Source organism: Pyxicephalus adspersus, chromosome 1 (assembly GCF_032062135.1).
Source record: "Pyxicephalus adspersus chromosome 1, UCB_Pads_2.0, whole genome shotgun sequence".
Taxonomy (NCBI): Eukaryota; Metazoa; Chordata; class Amphibia; order Anura; family Pyxicephalidae; genus Pyxicephalus; species Pyxicephalus adspersus.
In genome coordinates, this window is record NC_092858.1 from 122,497,797 (window position 1) to 122,513,323 (window position 15,527).

A 15,527-nucleotide genomic window follows, 5' to 3' on the forward strand; every position below is an offset into this window, starting at 1 on the left:
TCCTATATGACACCCTAGTCAGAGCTAAAGCTTTCCAATCAGTAGGGTACACTGATTTTGCATTTTTGCACAGTCAGATGTATGATACAGCTGGGTGTGGGGTATAATGGAGGTCTGCAGAGAGGACACCTTCTATAGGAAGAGCAAGGCTCCTTCCCTAAAGCCTTCTGGCAGGGAACAGCCATTTCTTCTCAGGCTGTGGCTGCTTCCTAAAGGGAACTAACTTTAAGACTTTGCACACCTTTTATTTTGATACATTTCTATTACGCTGATTTAAACTGAATGTAAAGTCAGACATTAGCTAATTCCTAGTGAAATTCTCTTGTCATCTCCAAAGCATATTTCAAGCTTACAACCATAGTAATGCTTTTAAATTTGGATCCCTCTGGTCATGTCAAATGTACTTGAAGCTAAACTAAACTTGTTCAACTCAGTGAGTGCACAAATTAATTAAATAGTTCTGTCATACAAATGCTAAGTGAGATGCAATCCACCTTGCAAAATGTTACCAGAAAAATGTTGCTCTGGAAAGAAAAAGTGTGCTTTCCACTAGATGGGACAAATGCTCCACTACTGTATGAACAGTACACCAACACGTAATACAGCCTGAAAAATATTAAAAATATATAAAAGCAAATTGTTTCAGAGCTTAAAAAATACCTCCTACTGTTGTCCCAGCATTCTAGATCTCTTTGTGTTTGCATTCCCCTCAGAGGCACAAATATGTGTGGCAAATGAAAAAAGGTAGTAAGAATTTTTTCAGTGTCATTTCATTTTTACAGTGTTTTTTTCTAGATCAATACACAGTGCAGTAAAAATAAATAAAAAGATAAAGTTATAAAAAGAAAGCAATATTAAGAGCATCATTTGTCTAGACACTTGCTCACAAAAACACATGTTCTTCTTACAGCATTACCAACATGCAAAACAAAAGCTGAGAATAAAAGGGTAAAGGTCTCCAAGATATTTCTACTAATTTGCTGTTTTAGAAGCATTTCATCTAAAACAGAACACAAGTTTAAAAAATATATAAACAATGAATAACAAATAAAGATATTTAGTTTCAATCTAGAGATTTTTCTTGTAGCACTTTTCTCATGTCCTCAGTCTGTTGGCCAGCTTCATTTGATGCACTTCTTCTAATCCCAGGCTGTCAATGGTCCTCCCCTATCTGTGATTAGCCAGTGAAGGGAAAAGTAGGTCAAGAAGAAGAAGCTCTATAACTATGCCTTCTCTTTCTATTTAAATACTATTTGTCATTAAATGAACTGGTGAGTTGTACTGTTTTCCAAACAGTACAAACTCCAGTCCTGTTGTGTGGGGACTGCAAATGGCTAATACCAGGTTACGTTCAGGTACTTAACTCTGCTTGCTTTTAAAAATACATTCCAGTGATGTATTATTGATCACAGAGCTGTATTATTGTGTAGCTTTTATATAGATATGAGATATTGCTTAAGAAAGCACAGGCTGCCATGGAGATGGAAAACGTATTAAAGTTTATGAGAGCCCTATATATTTATTGGTCACAGATTATAAAAGGTGATCCCAGCTGATGATCTCTTGTTTGATCCCTATTTGTGTAAATCAAACTCTCATTGCATTTAAGTCAGGAGACTTTTTCTCATTTTCACCTTATTTCACCAATATAGAGTTACTAGAAAAGCTATTGTTATGAAATAGCATTCCTTCCTGCATCTAATGGCCTTTTTAAACCAATTAACTAGGAAGGACTTAGCATGTGATCTGTTCCCATCCAAATACTGTACAAGGACCTATACAGATTCATTCCCTAGGCCCGTGTTTACAAACTAAGGCTCCTCCAGCAGTTGCTAAGCAGTCCCTCGAGCAATGAGCAATTTGTGACTCTCAGGTCAGTTTAACTGATACCATTTTGACTATCTGTGAGAATGATATTCTTCCCACTGATCACTACACTAATGTGCTGAAAGATTGGAATATAGTAATTATAGCAGTGGTTCCCTGAAGATCTAAAAACTATTTCAAGGACTTACCCCATGTTAAAAAGTCCAAGAAACACTGTTCCAGGTTATCACAAGAGTTGGCACCCAAAGGAGGTTTCAAGGAGAGATGTCATGGATGGTATCTTTTGACGAATTACAACTCATATAATACTTCTCCCAATGGTGTTGATTTCCACTTGGAGTATTGAAGAAGTAGGGATATGTCAAGATCATATACATATACACATCCATTGCACATGTGTACCTTTATTCCCCAAATCGCCAAGTACTCCTCTTTCCAATGTAATACTTAAAATCCTATTTTTGATATTTCTAAAAATTAGAACACAGTGTTTAAAAAAATTATCGAAATGGAGGGCGTTGACCAACCCATTGATGATGAAAACTTTTAAACAATAATCTAAACGTTCTACCTTCCTTTTTCTTTTTTGCCTTGCAGGACAGTCTCAACAATGCTTCATATTGTCAGACATTCTCTTTACTGAAACACTGGCTAATAGTAAATCAAGCAGCCTCAGCCCATAAAGTCATAAACTGCTCACATTTTCAAAGCCTTTAATATTTCAACTATTAATATAGCATCCACCTGCTTTTCTATTAAAAAAAATGTGTGTGCCACTGTGTGAAAGCTCCGGTGATAAACTACTGAGTAAGTAGTACAACAGCTGCCCTGATCTATTGTTACTGATTCTCAGTAATCTGCGGCTCTGGGTATTATAATGCCATGAAATCAATGGGCTTAATAATTCTTACCCTTATGCTGGAGAGAGACTTGTCCTTTTTCCACCCACCCTGTTTTTCCATCCTGTTCGTGCTGAGATGATAAAAAACACTACTATTTATACATCGCTGGCACTTCCTTGAAAAGCAAAAGTGGAGAAAAATATTTATATTTTCCCCCATAATGTATGTGTGTTTTAATAGGTTCATCTGGCTGCCTTTTCCAAGAAACAATTTGGCTCTTCCTACTGAGAGGTGTTCTAGAATTATGTCTTCCCTTCCTCTTAATTAGAAACTGGATTCATTTCAAAAAGTTTTGTTTTTCTTCCTATCATGTTTTTATTTCCTGTTTTTTTAACCATTTTTAACTTTTGATTTCAACATATTTGCGTTTTATGTCTGTTCTAAAGACCAGTTTAAAATAAATGAGAAATAGGGAAGCAAACAATAAAAGTTTAGACTTAATTAAATCTGCTAATTATTTTAGTAATTTTTAAGAATATTCACATTCTTTCCTAAGAGATATTTCATGCTATTTGTTTATGTATTAGGTTGTTAACCCCTTCTACACCTGTAACACATACCAAGAAAGCTTTGCTGTGATGTGCATTCGCTAATGTTTGAATGGGTATACAATATTTATTTCCTAATTAGTTTTTGGACTTTTAGGGCACAAAAATATAATTATCATCAAATAATTAAAAACATAATTTATTTCAACATTTAGGAACAAGAAACATACATGAGACACAAATCTACAATTTTTACAAAAATAATAGAGATCTTGTCCAAATTGTCCCAATTTGAGTTGTCAACGCACTTCATAAAACAACTGTTTGCTTCCTCAGGAGGCAGGTGACATCAAAGATTTGTGGATCTCATCACACTCAGTATCCACCAAAACAGTCTAGTCTGTATGTATGTGCATTTTTGACTTTGCAGAGGTCTTGCACAACAGTATTAAACTCAGCATGCCACATTGAAACCAACTTATCTTAAAACATTTTAAAGAAAGAATGTATGACACAATTCTTCAAAGTCTTCACACCTTATGTTTTATAGTTTAGATGTCTATGTCATCATATGTAGGGCTCTCTGCAGTCATAATAAAACTGTATAAAATATTGTGTAAACTTTGATGTGGATGTGGGACCTAAATGGTATAGTTATCTCCTACTTTGATAATTTGTGTATGTTTTTTTTGGTTCATACCAGTCTAGTTCATACCTGTATGCCGTGTGACCAAAAATAATTCATTGCAGGTGAATTTTTTTCTGTGCTGTCGAGTTGAAGGCCCTACTGATTTCAATGGCAACCCATAAAATAAATGCAACATTTTCATTTCAGTGCATGACTCTTTGTAACCTTTGATTTCATTGATTAGGAAAACCCAAAAAAATGCATAACATATCAAAGCATGTTATGGCATGCATTAAAAAAATATCAATAAATATCAATGCATCCAGAAATGTGTAACTACTTCCAGTGCTGGTCCAGCTTCTTTCCTTCTATCTTCACATCCCTACATAAACATTTATGGAGCTGCCAGGGGAGGAACAAAGAGAAATAGTATAGAGTGTCATTTAGGTGGCACCTCTATCTGATTTGTATTTGTTTTATGTATGTTTTGTAAGTTGTATTTTGATTAAGCTTAATATAAATCTTTCTAAAATATTGAATGTTAAAAAAACAAAAAGGAAAGTGACTGCTGTAAATCTGCTGGAGCTGTTGCCATAACATGCAAGCTGGTCACACCACACAACAGGCTCTGTGCTTTTTCATATCTACACAAGAATAGACAAAGCCTTGTAAATACCAGGAATGGCCGGCGTTAACACTTCCGCCGCCTGGGTAAATAGGGAACATTCCCTCTCCTCCGTATGCATTGCAGAGGAGAGGGAATTCCCTTTAGGGAGCCACAGCATAAGGAGGCTCAAGAGCCACATGCAGCTTCGGAACTCCGGCGACTCTGGAGCCGCGGGTTGCCGGCTGGCAATAGGTCAGATCGGCCAGGGGGTGTTAGGCCGGAACAAACTACCAGCTAGACTGTATTTAGCGTAAAGGCCGGAGTTTGTTGACCTCTATGTTAGATGCATATATAATAATATGGGAATTTGTTTTTTATAAATGGTCTGGCAAAGCTAAATTCCAACATTTATTTTAATAGATTTAGGTGGATGGAATCTCCCATTGGTTACTGATAGGATCTACTGGCATTCCTAGGTCATCTGAATTTCAAATCCAAAAGCAAGAAGGTTGTTACTTCCCTAACTGCATTCTCTTTTAAATGCATTAAAATACAATGTAAGTTTACATACTTTTTTATTCGTGTAGCCAAGTATGTTATTATTTGAGGCTGAAAGGCCATTTTTTTTAGGCACCTAGTGTTCTGTGTTCCTCCAGGTGCAGATACATGTGTCCTCCCTTAGAAAGCAGATGGCTGTTTTCAAGGCTTACAAAGCACAAGGTGCTGTTTATCAGCAGAATACATAAATAACACAATGTCCTTTTTCATACCCTATTCTCAGCTATTTTATTTTCACACCCTATAAATTATCTTCATTTTTCTATAAATGCCTAAACGAAGACACACTCATTTTGCACAGGTGAAAAGTTATATTCTAATTCTTAATACTGAGGAATTTTTAGCAGATGATAGGTAAAGGACAATCTAAAAATAAAAATAGTAACAGCAACTTTTAAAAACAGAATAATTTATGCAAAAAGTTAACTTTTTGTCTTTTTACAAATAATTACATTTACCTAACAATATATTGTTTAAATGACTGTAAATATACAACTATGAACTGGTGCACTAACAAAAAAATACTTTTTAACTTTTTTAAGTATATGTATATCCGGTTCCTAAAATCTCAAATATGTAATTTCAAAAGTAGTTTTTTAACATTTTTTATAATAACTTTCAATAAAATACAGTGTCCTTCAATGAAGGTCCTTGATTAAGTACTTTCTGATCTAATGTGACAATGCTTGCTCCCAACTGGGCACCTGTGCTGTGATTCTGTCACACAAGCATTTGATAGATGCCACTACCTTATTATTCTGTTGATTGTTTTATTGATATATATTTTTTATACATACATATTTGTACAGATATGTACACATACATTTCTTAGGCACTATGTTAGGTACACTTTGACAGCACCTGGTTAACTCACTATTTGTATATAAAACCTTCATAGTTCTTTATTGCATAGATTCAACAAGGTGTTAGAAACATTCCTTTAGGGATTTTGATACAACTGGACATGGTAACATCACACATCTGCTGCAAAATTGTGCCCGGCACACGCAAGATATGGCATATCCACCACACCATATCTAAAATGGGATCTTTTGGACTGAGATCTGGTGACTGTGGAGGACATTTGAGTACAGAGGACTCATTATCATGTTCAAGAAACCAATTTAGGATGATTTGAGCTTTTGACATAAAGTGTTAACCTGCTCATCAGAAGATGGGTACACTGTTGTTATAAAAAGATGAACATGGTCAGCAGCAATACTAAGGCAGAGAGTGGCATTTAAATTTTGCCCCTTGGTACCATCTGGGCATCAAAGTGTGTGAAAAAATTATCCCCTACACTATTACATTACCAGCGTGAATTGATAGAAGGCAAGACAGCTAGATGCTTTCATGTTGATGACACTAAATTCTGACCCTACCATCCGAATGTGACAACTGAAATTAGGATTCCTAAAACGAGGAAAAGTTTCTCCAATCTTTTCTGGTCCAATTATTATTTCTTAGCTGACAGAAATGGCACCCAGTAAGGTCATCTGTTGCTGTAGCCCATCTGCTTCATTGTTTGCCATGATGCATGTTCACAGATGCTTTTTTTACCTTGGTTTCAATAATTCGTTATTTGAGTTACTATTGTGTTTCTTTCAGCTTCAACCAATCTGGCCATGCTCCTCTGACCTAAGGCATTTCTGCCTAGCGAACTGTTTTTTTAATGATAGTTGAGCATTTAAATCCCAACAAAATAGCAATTTCTGAAAAACTTAGACCAGCTCACCTGGCACCAACAACTAGGTAACAACTAAGTATAACAAATTATATTTTTAGAATCATAAAATGATGCAAAAAAATTAAGTATAAAAAATATTTATATTTTTTTTAAGTTGCAAGATAACATTGATAATTTTATATTCAAAGAAATGTCTGAACTGTTTTTATCTCTTTCAATATCATGACACATTTCTAGGTCTATAAAGATTAGATGACCACTAACTTAAAAACTCCTTACTTTAATATTTAATATACTAACAATATTTTTTTTCTTTTCCTTCTTGTTTGTTGCTTCATTTATTAAAATAAATGACTTGGGAAAAATTGGCTTGGGATATAACTGTTATAAAATTGCACCCCTTCCCAGTGACAGAAGCACCCTTTTATCACCTGCCTCTTTATACTATATTGGATAAACTCTACAAGATGGAATATGGATAATATAAAATATGGATAATGTGAAAAGCAACTTTTCTTACATTCTTTGAAGTTTATATAATTCCAACTTCTAAAATCATATATAGGCTGTACCAAGTAATCTTAAGGGTCAGTTAAATATTTAGTAAATCCGTACTACTCCCTGATTCCCATTACCTGCCTGCTGTCGGGACACTGCATGTAGTGTCTCACCTGTGAGTGCCCAAGAGCAGCAAACCACATTACAGGTCAGTATGTTTGCATGCGTTGCCCTTGCATTTTTGGTGGCTGTGTAGTTTTTCCTCCAGGGAAGAAAAGCAACTTATCAGCCAGGATCAACTTGTTGCTTCCAGGAACTATCCCTGAAACCTCACTGCAACACAAACAAAACCATGTGCACAAAATAGGTCCTGATCCCTCCTATTTCATTAAAATTGAGTGGTTGGGAGTGCAGTTGAGCATGTGGAAAACCACTTTGGTTTACTGCCAGTCAAAAAGAAGCCTTATTTATTAGGAACCAGCACAGTGTTTGGGGCTGCAGAGTAACTGATGCCAATGGCTTTGAGCTAAACTTTGCCCTAAACTTTCAACTACCATTACAATGTAGTGTGAAAGTTTATCTGTCAAAGGAATAGACAATCTGAAGTTTTCCCAAATTTTGGTGTTTGGATAACTACGTAATTTTAATGCCTATCTATATTCTTAATCAGATAAATACATTTCAGGTTCTTTAGCACTGTTTAACAGTGCTCAAATTTATTTTTGTAGTCACAGTTCTATCACAGTGGAAAAAGCCTGATCCTTTCCAAAATGCTGCAAAATAAGAACTCTGTCTAGAAGGAGTGGTCCTTCTGCAGGTGTCCAACATGCTCCTTGTTGTAATCAGCAAACCTCATAATCTTTGCTAATTCTTTGAAAAAGGGAGAGGGGAGAACAAGTGAGGGGAACCCCACTGCGATCTCCTCCCTTATTATTATTATTTTTACACACCTTTTAAATAGCACCAACATATTACGCAGCGCTTTACAAAGTCCATAGTCATGTCACTAGCTGTCAATGCTAACAATATAAAGTCCCTACCTCAGTCATATCTCTTTAATGCAGTCAAAGGTCAATTTTGGGGGGGAAGCCAATTAACTCAACTGCAGGTTTTTGGAATGTGGGAAGAAACCGGAGTACCCAGAGGAAACCCATGAAAACACGGGGAGAACCTGCAAACTCTATGCAGATAGTCCTGGCCAAGACTCGAACCTGGGACCTAGAGATGTAAAGGCTGGAGTGCTCCCTTCACTTCCATTGCAGTTGTTTGACTTCTGTTGTTCATGGATCTGTCAGAATGGATCTATGAACAACATCGTACAGCCTCCGTACGTATGTCAGATTCTCCTCCAAGATAAGCCCTGCAGCTCGTATTGGCCAAGAATCATCTGACGTGTCTAGCCTAAAATGGAGACTATAGCAAAGAGAGAGAGCAGACTTTTATACTTATTTTATTTTTTTTTATACTTATTTTATTTAAAAAAAACTGTTAAGACTTTTTTATCCCCTATCATACAAATAAAGATGCAATACACATAAGATGCAGTACTGTGTTTGGCAATTTAAGGTGCACATATATCATTTTATTGTGTCATATATACTATCAATCAATTATATTTTATATATATATATCAAAATTATTGTAAAGTACTGAATCACAAGGCATTGCTGCATTACACAAAATGACATGTAGAACTGTTAGAGATCAGTTAATAGTGCACTCAACTGCTGTTTTTCAGACAAGAACATTAGGATGATCTGGTTTGCATTTTAATCAGTTGCTCATCTTTCCTCATTATAAGCTTTTGGCAAACCTTTAAAAGTTTGTCTCAAATTCAGGGTCAAGAAAATCTAAGCACTCTAGGGGAAAGCTCCATCCTGTCTAATCTGCTTTGCTTATATCAGCTGGTTATATCCGCACAAGCAAGTTTTTGATCGAATATGACAAATTATTTAGCATCCTTCCAAGCACTGCATTCACTGTGCTTTTCTGCTGATCCATGCCTCTAGCACTCAACTACGCTTTTACTGTCATGTGTAATGATAGGACATGTAAATTACTCTGCGGATTCCAGATTATCTGAAAAATATCAGCATCTTTATTAGGGGTCAATTTATAAAGCATAAATCTGACATTTAGTGAAACATTCCTTGGAGGAGAATCAATTGCTGCCATTGAAACACATGGACCAAGAAGATTCTCCACCTGGGAAATGCTTTAATGAATGGCAAAAGTTATTTATTAATAGACCCCTTGGTATACCAATAAAAGATTTCCAGTTTACTCTCTGAAATAAAAACCTTCCAAAAAAATGATGTCCCACAAAATAGCAACATGTTTCTTTTTGACACAACTTTAACACTTGGCATAGCCATGTGATTGTTCAATTTTCTGATATACAGTATATAATCTCATAAGGACACATGGAAATGGCTCCTTTAATGATCCCCCCTGAGTTTTTTGGCAGCAATTTAGCAACCAAGTGAGTTTCTTTAAAAGGCTTGTACAGGATGTGCTGTGTAAACTGCAGAGCAGACAGTGTGGGGTCTATTAAGAGGAGATTTTGGTCCTTGCGTCTTCAGGCTTTCACAGCTTAGTTTAGACTGGTGGTTATTAAGCCCAGCATTCAGCCACACCATTTAGTGGACCATGAAAGCTCTCCAAACTGCCTGGCTGTAATTAGCATGACCTGTATAAAGTGCCCGAACATGGTTAGGTTATGGAAGTTGTTTCAATATATGGAGTACTTTCTTTATTACTGTATTGTGCTTTCCTTGCTGTGACTCCCTTTAATTTGTATCACACCATATTGAGACATATAATACCTAAAACATTCTATGGTTGTATAGATACATAATATAACATAATAATGCAGACAGAAATATAGTGTTCTCCTTTTTTTTTTACCTAAATTGGGTCAGCAGAACTTAATTGGTCCAAGCTGAAGCACAACAATAGCATTTCTCCAACTAAGATTCAAAATTCTTTACTCCCTCTGGGATCTGGAAATAATTTTCAGTATTTCCAGTAAATGTTCAACCCTCAAACACCTTGTAACTAAGATTCCAATGTTTTTGAAACCTTATTGCTTTCTTGATTTAGATGACCACACCAATTTTCACACCACTGAGCTACTTTTGGAGCTGCCTTTGGTGTCTTTCCATAATTTTGCAGTGATTCCAATTTACTGCTCCCAAAGCTCACTGTCCATTTTAGCACAGCTGATGAACTTCACGGAAAGGAATGAGACCTGAAACATTCTTTAGTATTTCTGTACAAATCAGTAGCCAGTAGCCTGTTAGGCAATGACAGACTATGGCTTAGTTTTTATCGTATTTATTGTTTGGTGGGTGGCCTCATTGTGAATCCAATGTGACAAACACATTATACAAAGTTGTTCTTGTTAGACTTACCTTTGTTGTTTTGACTTTGTTCCCACTACTACAACTCCAACCTGTTAAGTCTGGTAGAACTTTGCAATCTTCTCCTTCTAAACAAGGCTGCATCTGACACCACCATTTCTGGATAACTATAGAGGCTGAACACATAGGATAAGTCAATGTTTAGTCAATAAACATACAATGAAACATAAGAAATAGTAAACTGTCATAAGTAGTACGTGTTATGTTGTAATTAGTTATAGATATGGTTTCTGCAGTGGTTTACTTAGCAAACTATAATTGGGTTCTGTTCTGTATCAGAAAATGTATTTTGCTTTTAGGTAGGTATGGGCAGGTTAAAGGCGTAAAAGTACCACTGCAAAAATTTCCTTCCAGTTTCATAGTTACATAGTAAGTTAGGTTGAAAAAAGACATAAGTCCATCAAGTTCAACCAGTTCAGTCCAAGAGAAATAACAGACAGTAAAAAAAGGTCAAAAAGCCTTACTTTACCCCACTAACAAAACATTTTATGCATGTAGCCCAAAAAACACCAATTCGCAGTGGGCAAAAAATACCCCCTGCAGCCCACACAGCTACTATGGGGCCTGGGGTGGGAGGATAGCTAGTAAGGAAATGTTTAACTTTTTAGTATAGAAGGGCTGATGTAAGAACTCATGGCTAGTCACAGGCCACTCTTTGTGCAGTTGCTTTCAATAGCAACATCCATTTATTGCCTTCTGTTTTTGTATGTCTACTGCAATCCAAACTCTCTAAGTATTTCTTCAGCTAAAACCTTACAAGCCAATTCATGTGTGTAGTTCTACAAAAAAAAGTTTCCAGAAGTTTTAGGAAGTTTGAATAGTTATACAGTAACTGTGTGCAAGATTGTTAAAAAAAAAGGTTATAATGTCATTATGGCCAATGTTATTGTATTTACTACAAAGACAATTTTTCTATGAAGCACTGATCCCTAGAAGTACTGTCTATGCTGACAGGTCTCCTGCTGCCTTTTCTTGATTTAAGATCAATGACTTGCATTGTCACTTTGCATTGCATTGCATTGACACTTCCAGCTGCTACAGAGAGACCACAATTTTGCTAATGGAATGGCTTGCCATTTAAATTCTCCATTAGACTTAGGCTTAGACCAAACGCTGGATCTCTGTGTGTATCGTATACAGATATAATAGACTGATTGATTTTTGACAATCTGTTTGTAATAGTGATACGATGAATAGTAGACTGCAGATAGTGTCAGCAATCCTCCTATTTTAAAGCTGAACAAAAACACACATTTAAAATATTTTTAGGACCTTGGTCCTGCATTTCTATACAGACTTAGATTATCTGTATCTCTTTTACCATGTCCCTTCACAGTAAGTCATGACCAGACTTTCCCACCACATGCTAAATATGATGAGCCCATCTTCTCAACTTCTCCGGGGGTCCCCAGGATGACCCCTAAGGGCCCTATGATTCATAGTAATGTACCAAAGTTAAACATGCCAACAATAAAATGAAACTATACTAAAGCAGCTGATATTCTTTCTGCAATAAAACATACTTACCTGAGTGTAGTCTTTTCTGAAATGTACACATATGCAGCTCAGTATACAATTCAAGATATACCAGAATATCTCTAGAATTTAATTAAATCCAGAATGCATGCAGACTGGAATTTATGGGAAAACTCTGCATCCACATTGGTGTAGTTGGACCCACAATATACTCAAGAATGTGTTATTTACAGTAATATAATGTGCAGGTGGCTATGTACAAACCCTGGCACTCCTGTCATCCTCGGCCTATTTTGGGTATGCATTATTCAAGCCCTGGTTCTAGGTGTTGTGATGCCAAAGAAAAGCAGATGAATTGTCATACTAAGCCAACAAAGTCTGCTGAAGGACCACCATTACCCAATATATGCTCCCACTTGTTACCTTTTTGCATTCTTATTGTGGCCACCCAAACATTTCAGCAGACAAAGTGCAGTCTGGAAGCCCTCATTAATGGTCCTTCATCTGGGGAAAAGTTCTTGTAGCCAAGCTTATATCCAACCTGATTTCTTGAGAGATTTGCCGTACTATGGGAACCCTAACTATAAACCATTGGGAACAGAATGGAAACTCAGAACACAAGCTACCTTCTTCTGCAGGGCAACTAGAAGAACAAAGTTTACGTTCAAAGTCAGTTCCCTTTAGCAACCCAGCAGATTTCACATTACTACGATCAACCCATTTTATAGAGATTTATAATTGATTTGATTTTTTTACAGCTTCATTGCTCTTTTCATTTCCTTGCTATCGAAGGTGACTTAGTAATTATAAATGCAATTCAAAAAGCATCAACTGCATGCTGATACATAATTTTTACAATCTGTTACAATTTGTTTTATTCTAAAAAAAATACATTTTTGCTAGTCACAATTGACATTTTTGTTTACAGTGTAAATAATTGTGGGTGTACGTGTAAAAAAGAATTGCTATATTGCTAAGTAGAGTGCTAATGAGCTCATAGATGTTAATTATGCATATGAACTACCTACAGGAAGAGGATCAGAAATTAGTAATGCATATGTAATGAAACATAGGAAACATTTTCACATTGCTTTAACTTGTTCTGCTTACTGAAAAAAAGTTCATGTTATGCACCTTAATGCACTGTAATTATTTCCTCTGTGCTGGCTAGATTTAATTAGAGCTTTTGCACATGTATATATAAATGTGCATCTATAAGCTTCTTTAATCTTGTGGCATTCAGATGCCCTTATCTTTTAGCACAAAACGTTACCTGTGATACTTGAACATGAAAAAAATACCAGCATGTCATAAAGTGGCAAGAACAGAATGTTTAAATGTGAGATTACAATAGAGCTTGTGTACACACACTGAATGCAGTAAACACTATTTATGCTTTGTGAACTAAAGAAAATGCACCAATAAAAAAAAACACAACACGAAGCAAAAGCTAATGCCAAGGCCAAAAAGCCATTTAAATAACCTAGTATCGTTAAGCTTTGTGTTGATAGGTTTGGGCCAGTTTTATTTCAGTAGGACATGGCTCTGTTTTCCAATATTATGGGTTCGTTGCAAACTCTGCACACTTGCCTTTTACCTTTGTACAAAGAGTACCAATCTTAACAAACACCAGCCAATTGGAATGTTGTCTGTTCTAAACTTTGTTTGTACAGTTTTAACTCAAATAGGTATGCAAACTTTCAAGAACGTTGCCAGAACCCATTACAAACCCAACGTGGGCAATTTTACCTATCATTACTTTTCAGATCATTTAGAATTCATTGACTTGTGTATTTGACCTCTAGTCGATCTTCTCATCTACATTTGACCTGCTTAAAAAGGGTATTGCATTCCTGTAAACTTGCATAGGAAAGCAAAAACAGTTTGATACAAACACATGTTTGTGATAACTTTGTAAACTGAACCTTTGATCACATGTATTTTTTTTTCGAAGGACCTTGAAGTGAACATGGGAAAGGCCATATGTGAAATGTATTCTTACTAAGCAATACATAAATAAAAAAAAGTCAATATTCACCTCTGTAGCCACATACGCTGTGGAGCAATTGATCTTCAAACTTCACAGCAGGCACACACTGTCTTTCAAGTCTGTTCTTGATGCAGACAGTTCCATGCTGTATACACTACCTAACCACTAACTGCTGCTCCTTTTCATTTAATACAGGCTTTTGTGGGTGGGATGCTACATGTAGTATATCACCTGAGAAAGCATTTCAGAGATGTAAGGTAACAGGAACCATATTGCAACTCCACTGCCAGTCTGAGCCCTCAGGGGCTTATCTTCCCCTCCAAATGCACCCACTTTGTGTTAATTTGAGACCAAGAGACTCAGAGCTGCTGTATCACTCTTTGGAGTTGGGAGCAGAGTGCTTGTAAATAGGGTTGAATGTTCTTAGCCTGGCCACAGGTTCACTTTAAGGTCTTGAACATTTTGTATGCCTGTATGAAATATTATGTAATAATATAGAAGATAGTTATTTATAAAATAAGAATTTATCTTACCATCTACACAAGATGGAGCTGCCCTTGTAGTTCCTGCAACTTGGCCAGGAAAACAGGAACATTTTACTGTCTGTGATCTTTCCTCAATCTTGTTCTTATTGCAGCATCTGTGAGCAGCAATCACTTCACAAGTGCCAGGTTGTACATGAACTGTAAAAACAAAAACAACAGCGGATATATAAACAACAGAAGGTACTACAGTTCATCCTTGTATTGGTTAGGGTTTAATTTTCTTTTTAAAGAGTGTAAAACATAACATTTTCATCAATTTTTAAAAAAATCAAAAAAGATGAGCACATTGCAGTCACCAGCATCCACTAACAAGAAATGTTCATTTAAAAAATTTATAGTGAACTAAAATTTGATGGATTGCTATTACTGGATTGAGGACATCCTTACTACATTTTGCACTTGCGGCATGTCTATATATATTATTTCAGTAGTTTAATTATGTTTATTATCTTTGCTTGATTGCCAACGTCTAAAAACCTCCATCTCTCAAAGAAAGTTGGTCATATATCTGTACACAGATATAATAAAAATTTTACAATGAGGGGATGATATATCCTATTATTTAAAGCATATGCCTGGGTAGAATAAAATAAAAGTATATGCAGTACGTTTATACAATATATGTACTTATGTTCCTTGAAAACCTTGCAAGTAGAACAAAATACCTGTTGATCCTCCAAATATCCAGTGAATCCCCAACGTCCCAATGCGGTCTGACAACACTGCCTCTGATGTACCAACATTCCAAGTGGTGTTGCCATTTATGAGTCATACACTATAGAATATAGCATATTCTCTTTAGGATATAAAGATGGGGAGGGGAGGATCTAAAGGGGGTACTGACACCACTGCATGGATCTGCAGATTCAGCGATGACAACCCATTACAGCAACAATTCC

At 36.0% G+C, this 15,527-nt stretch overlaps 1 protein-coding gene across 1 annotated transcript in view; it reads right to left on the minus strand.

The window, feature by feature from the left end:
- TAFA3 (TAFA chemokine like family member 3) overlaps positions 1-15,527 on the minus strand; it is a 235,029-nt gene that overhangs the window by 31,665 nt on the left and 187,837 nt on the right. The window contains exons 3-4 of the mRNA XM_072425852.1: positions 14,617-14,766; positions 10,609-10,733 (exon numbers count right to left, since the gene is read on the minus strand). Of these exons, the coding sequence (XP_072281953.1) occupies positions 10,609-10,733; positions 14,617-14,766 (275 nt within the window). The remainder of the gene's footprint in view (positions 1-10,608; positions 10,734-14,616; positions 14,767-15,527) is intronic.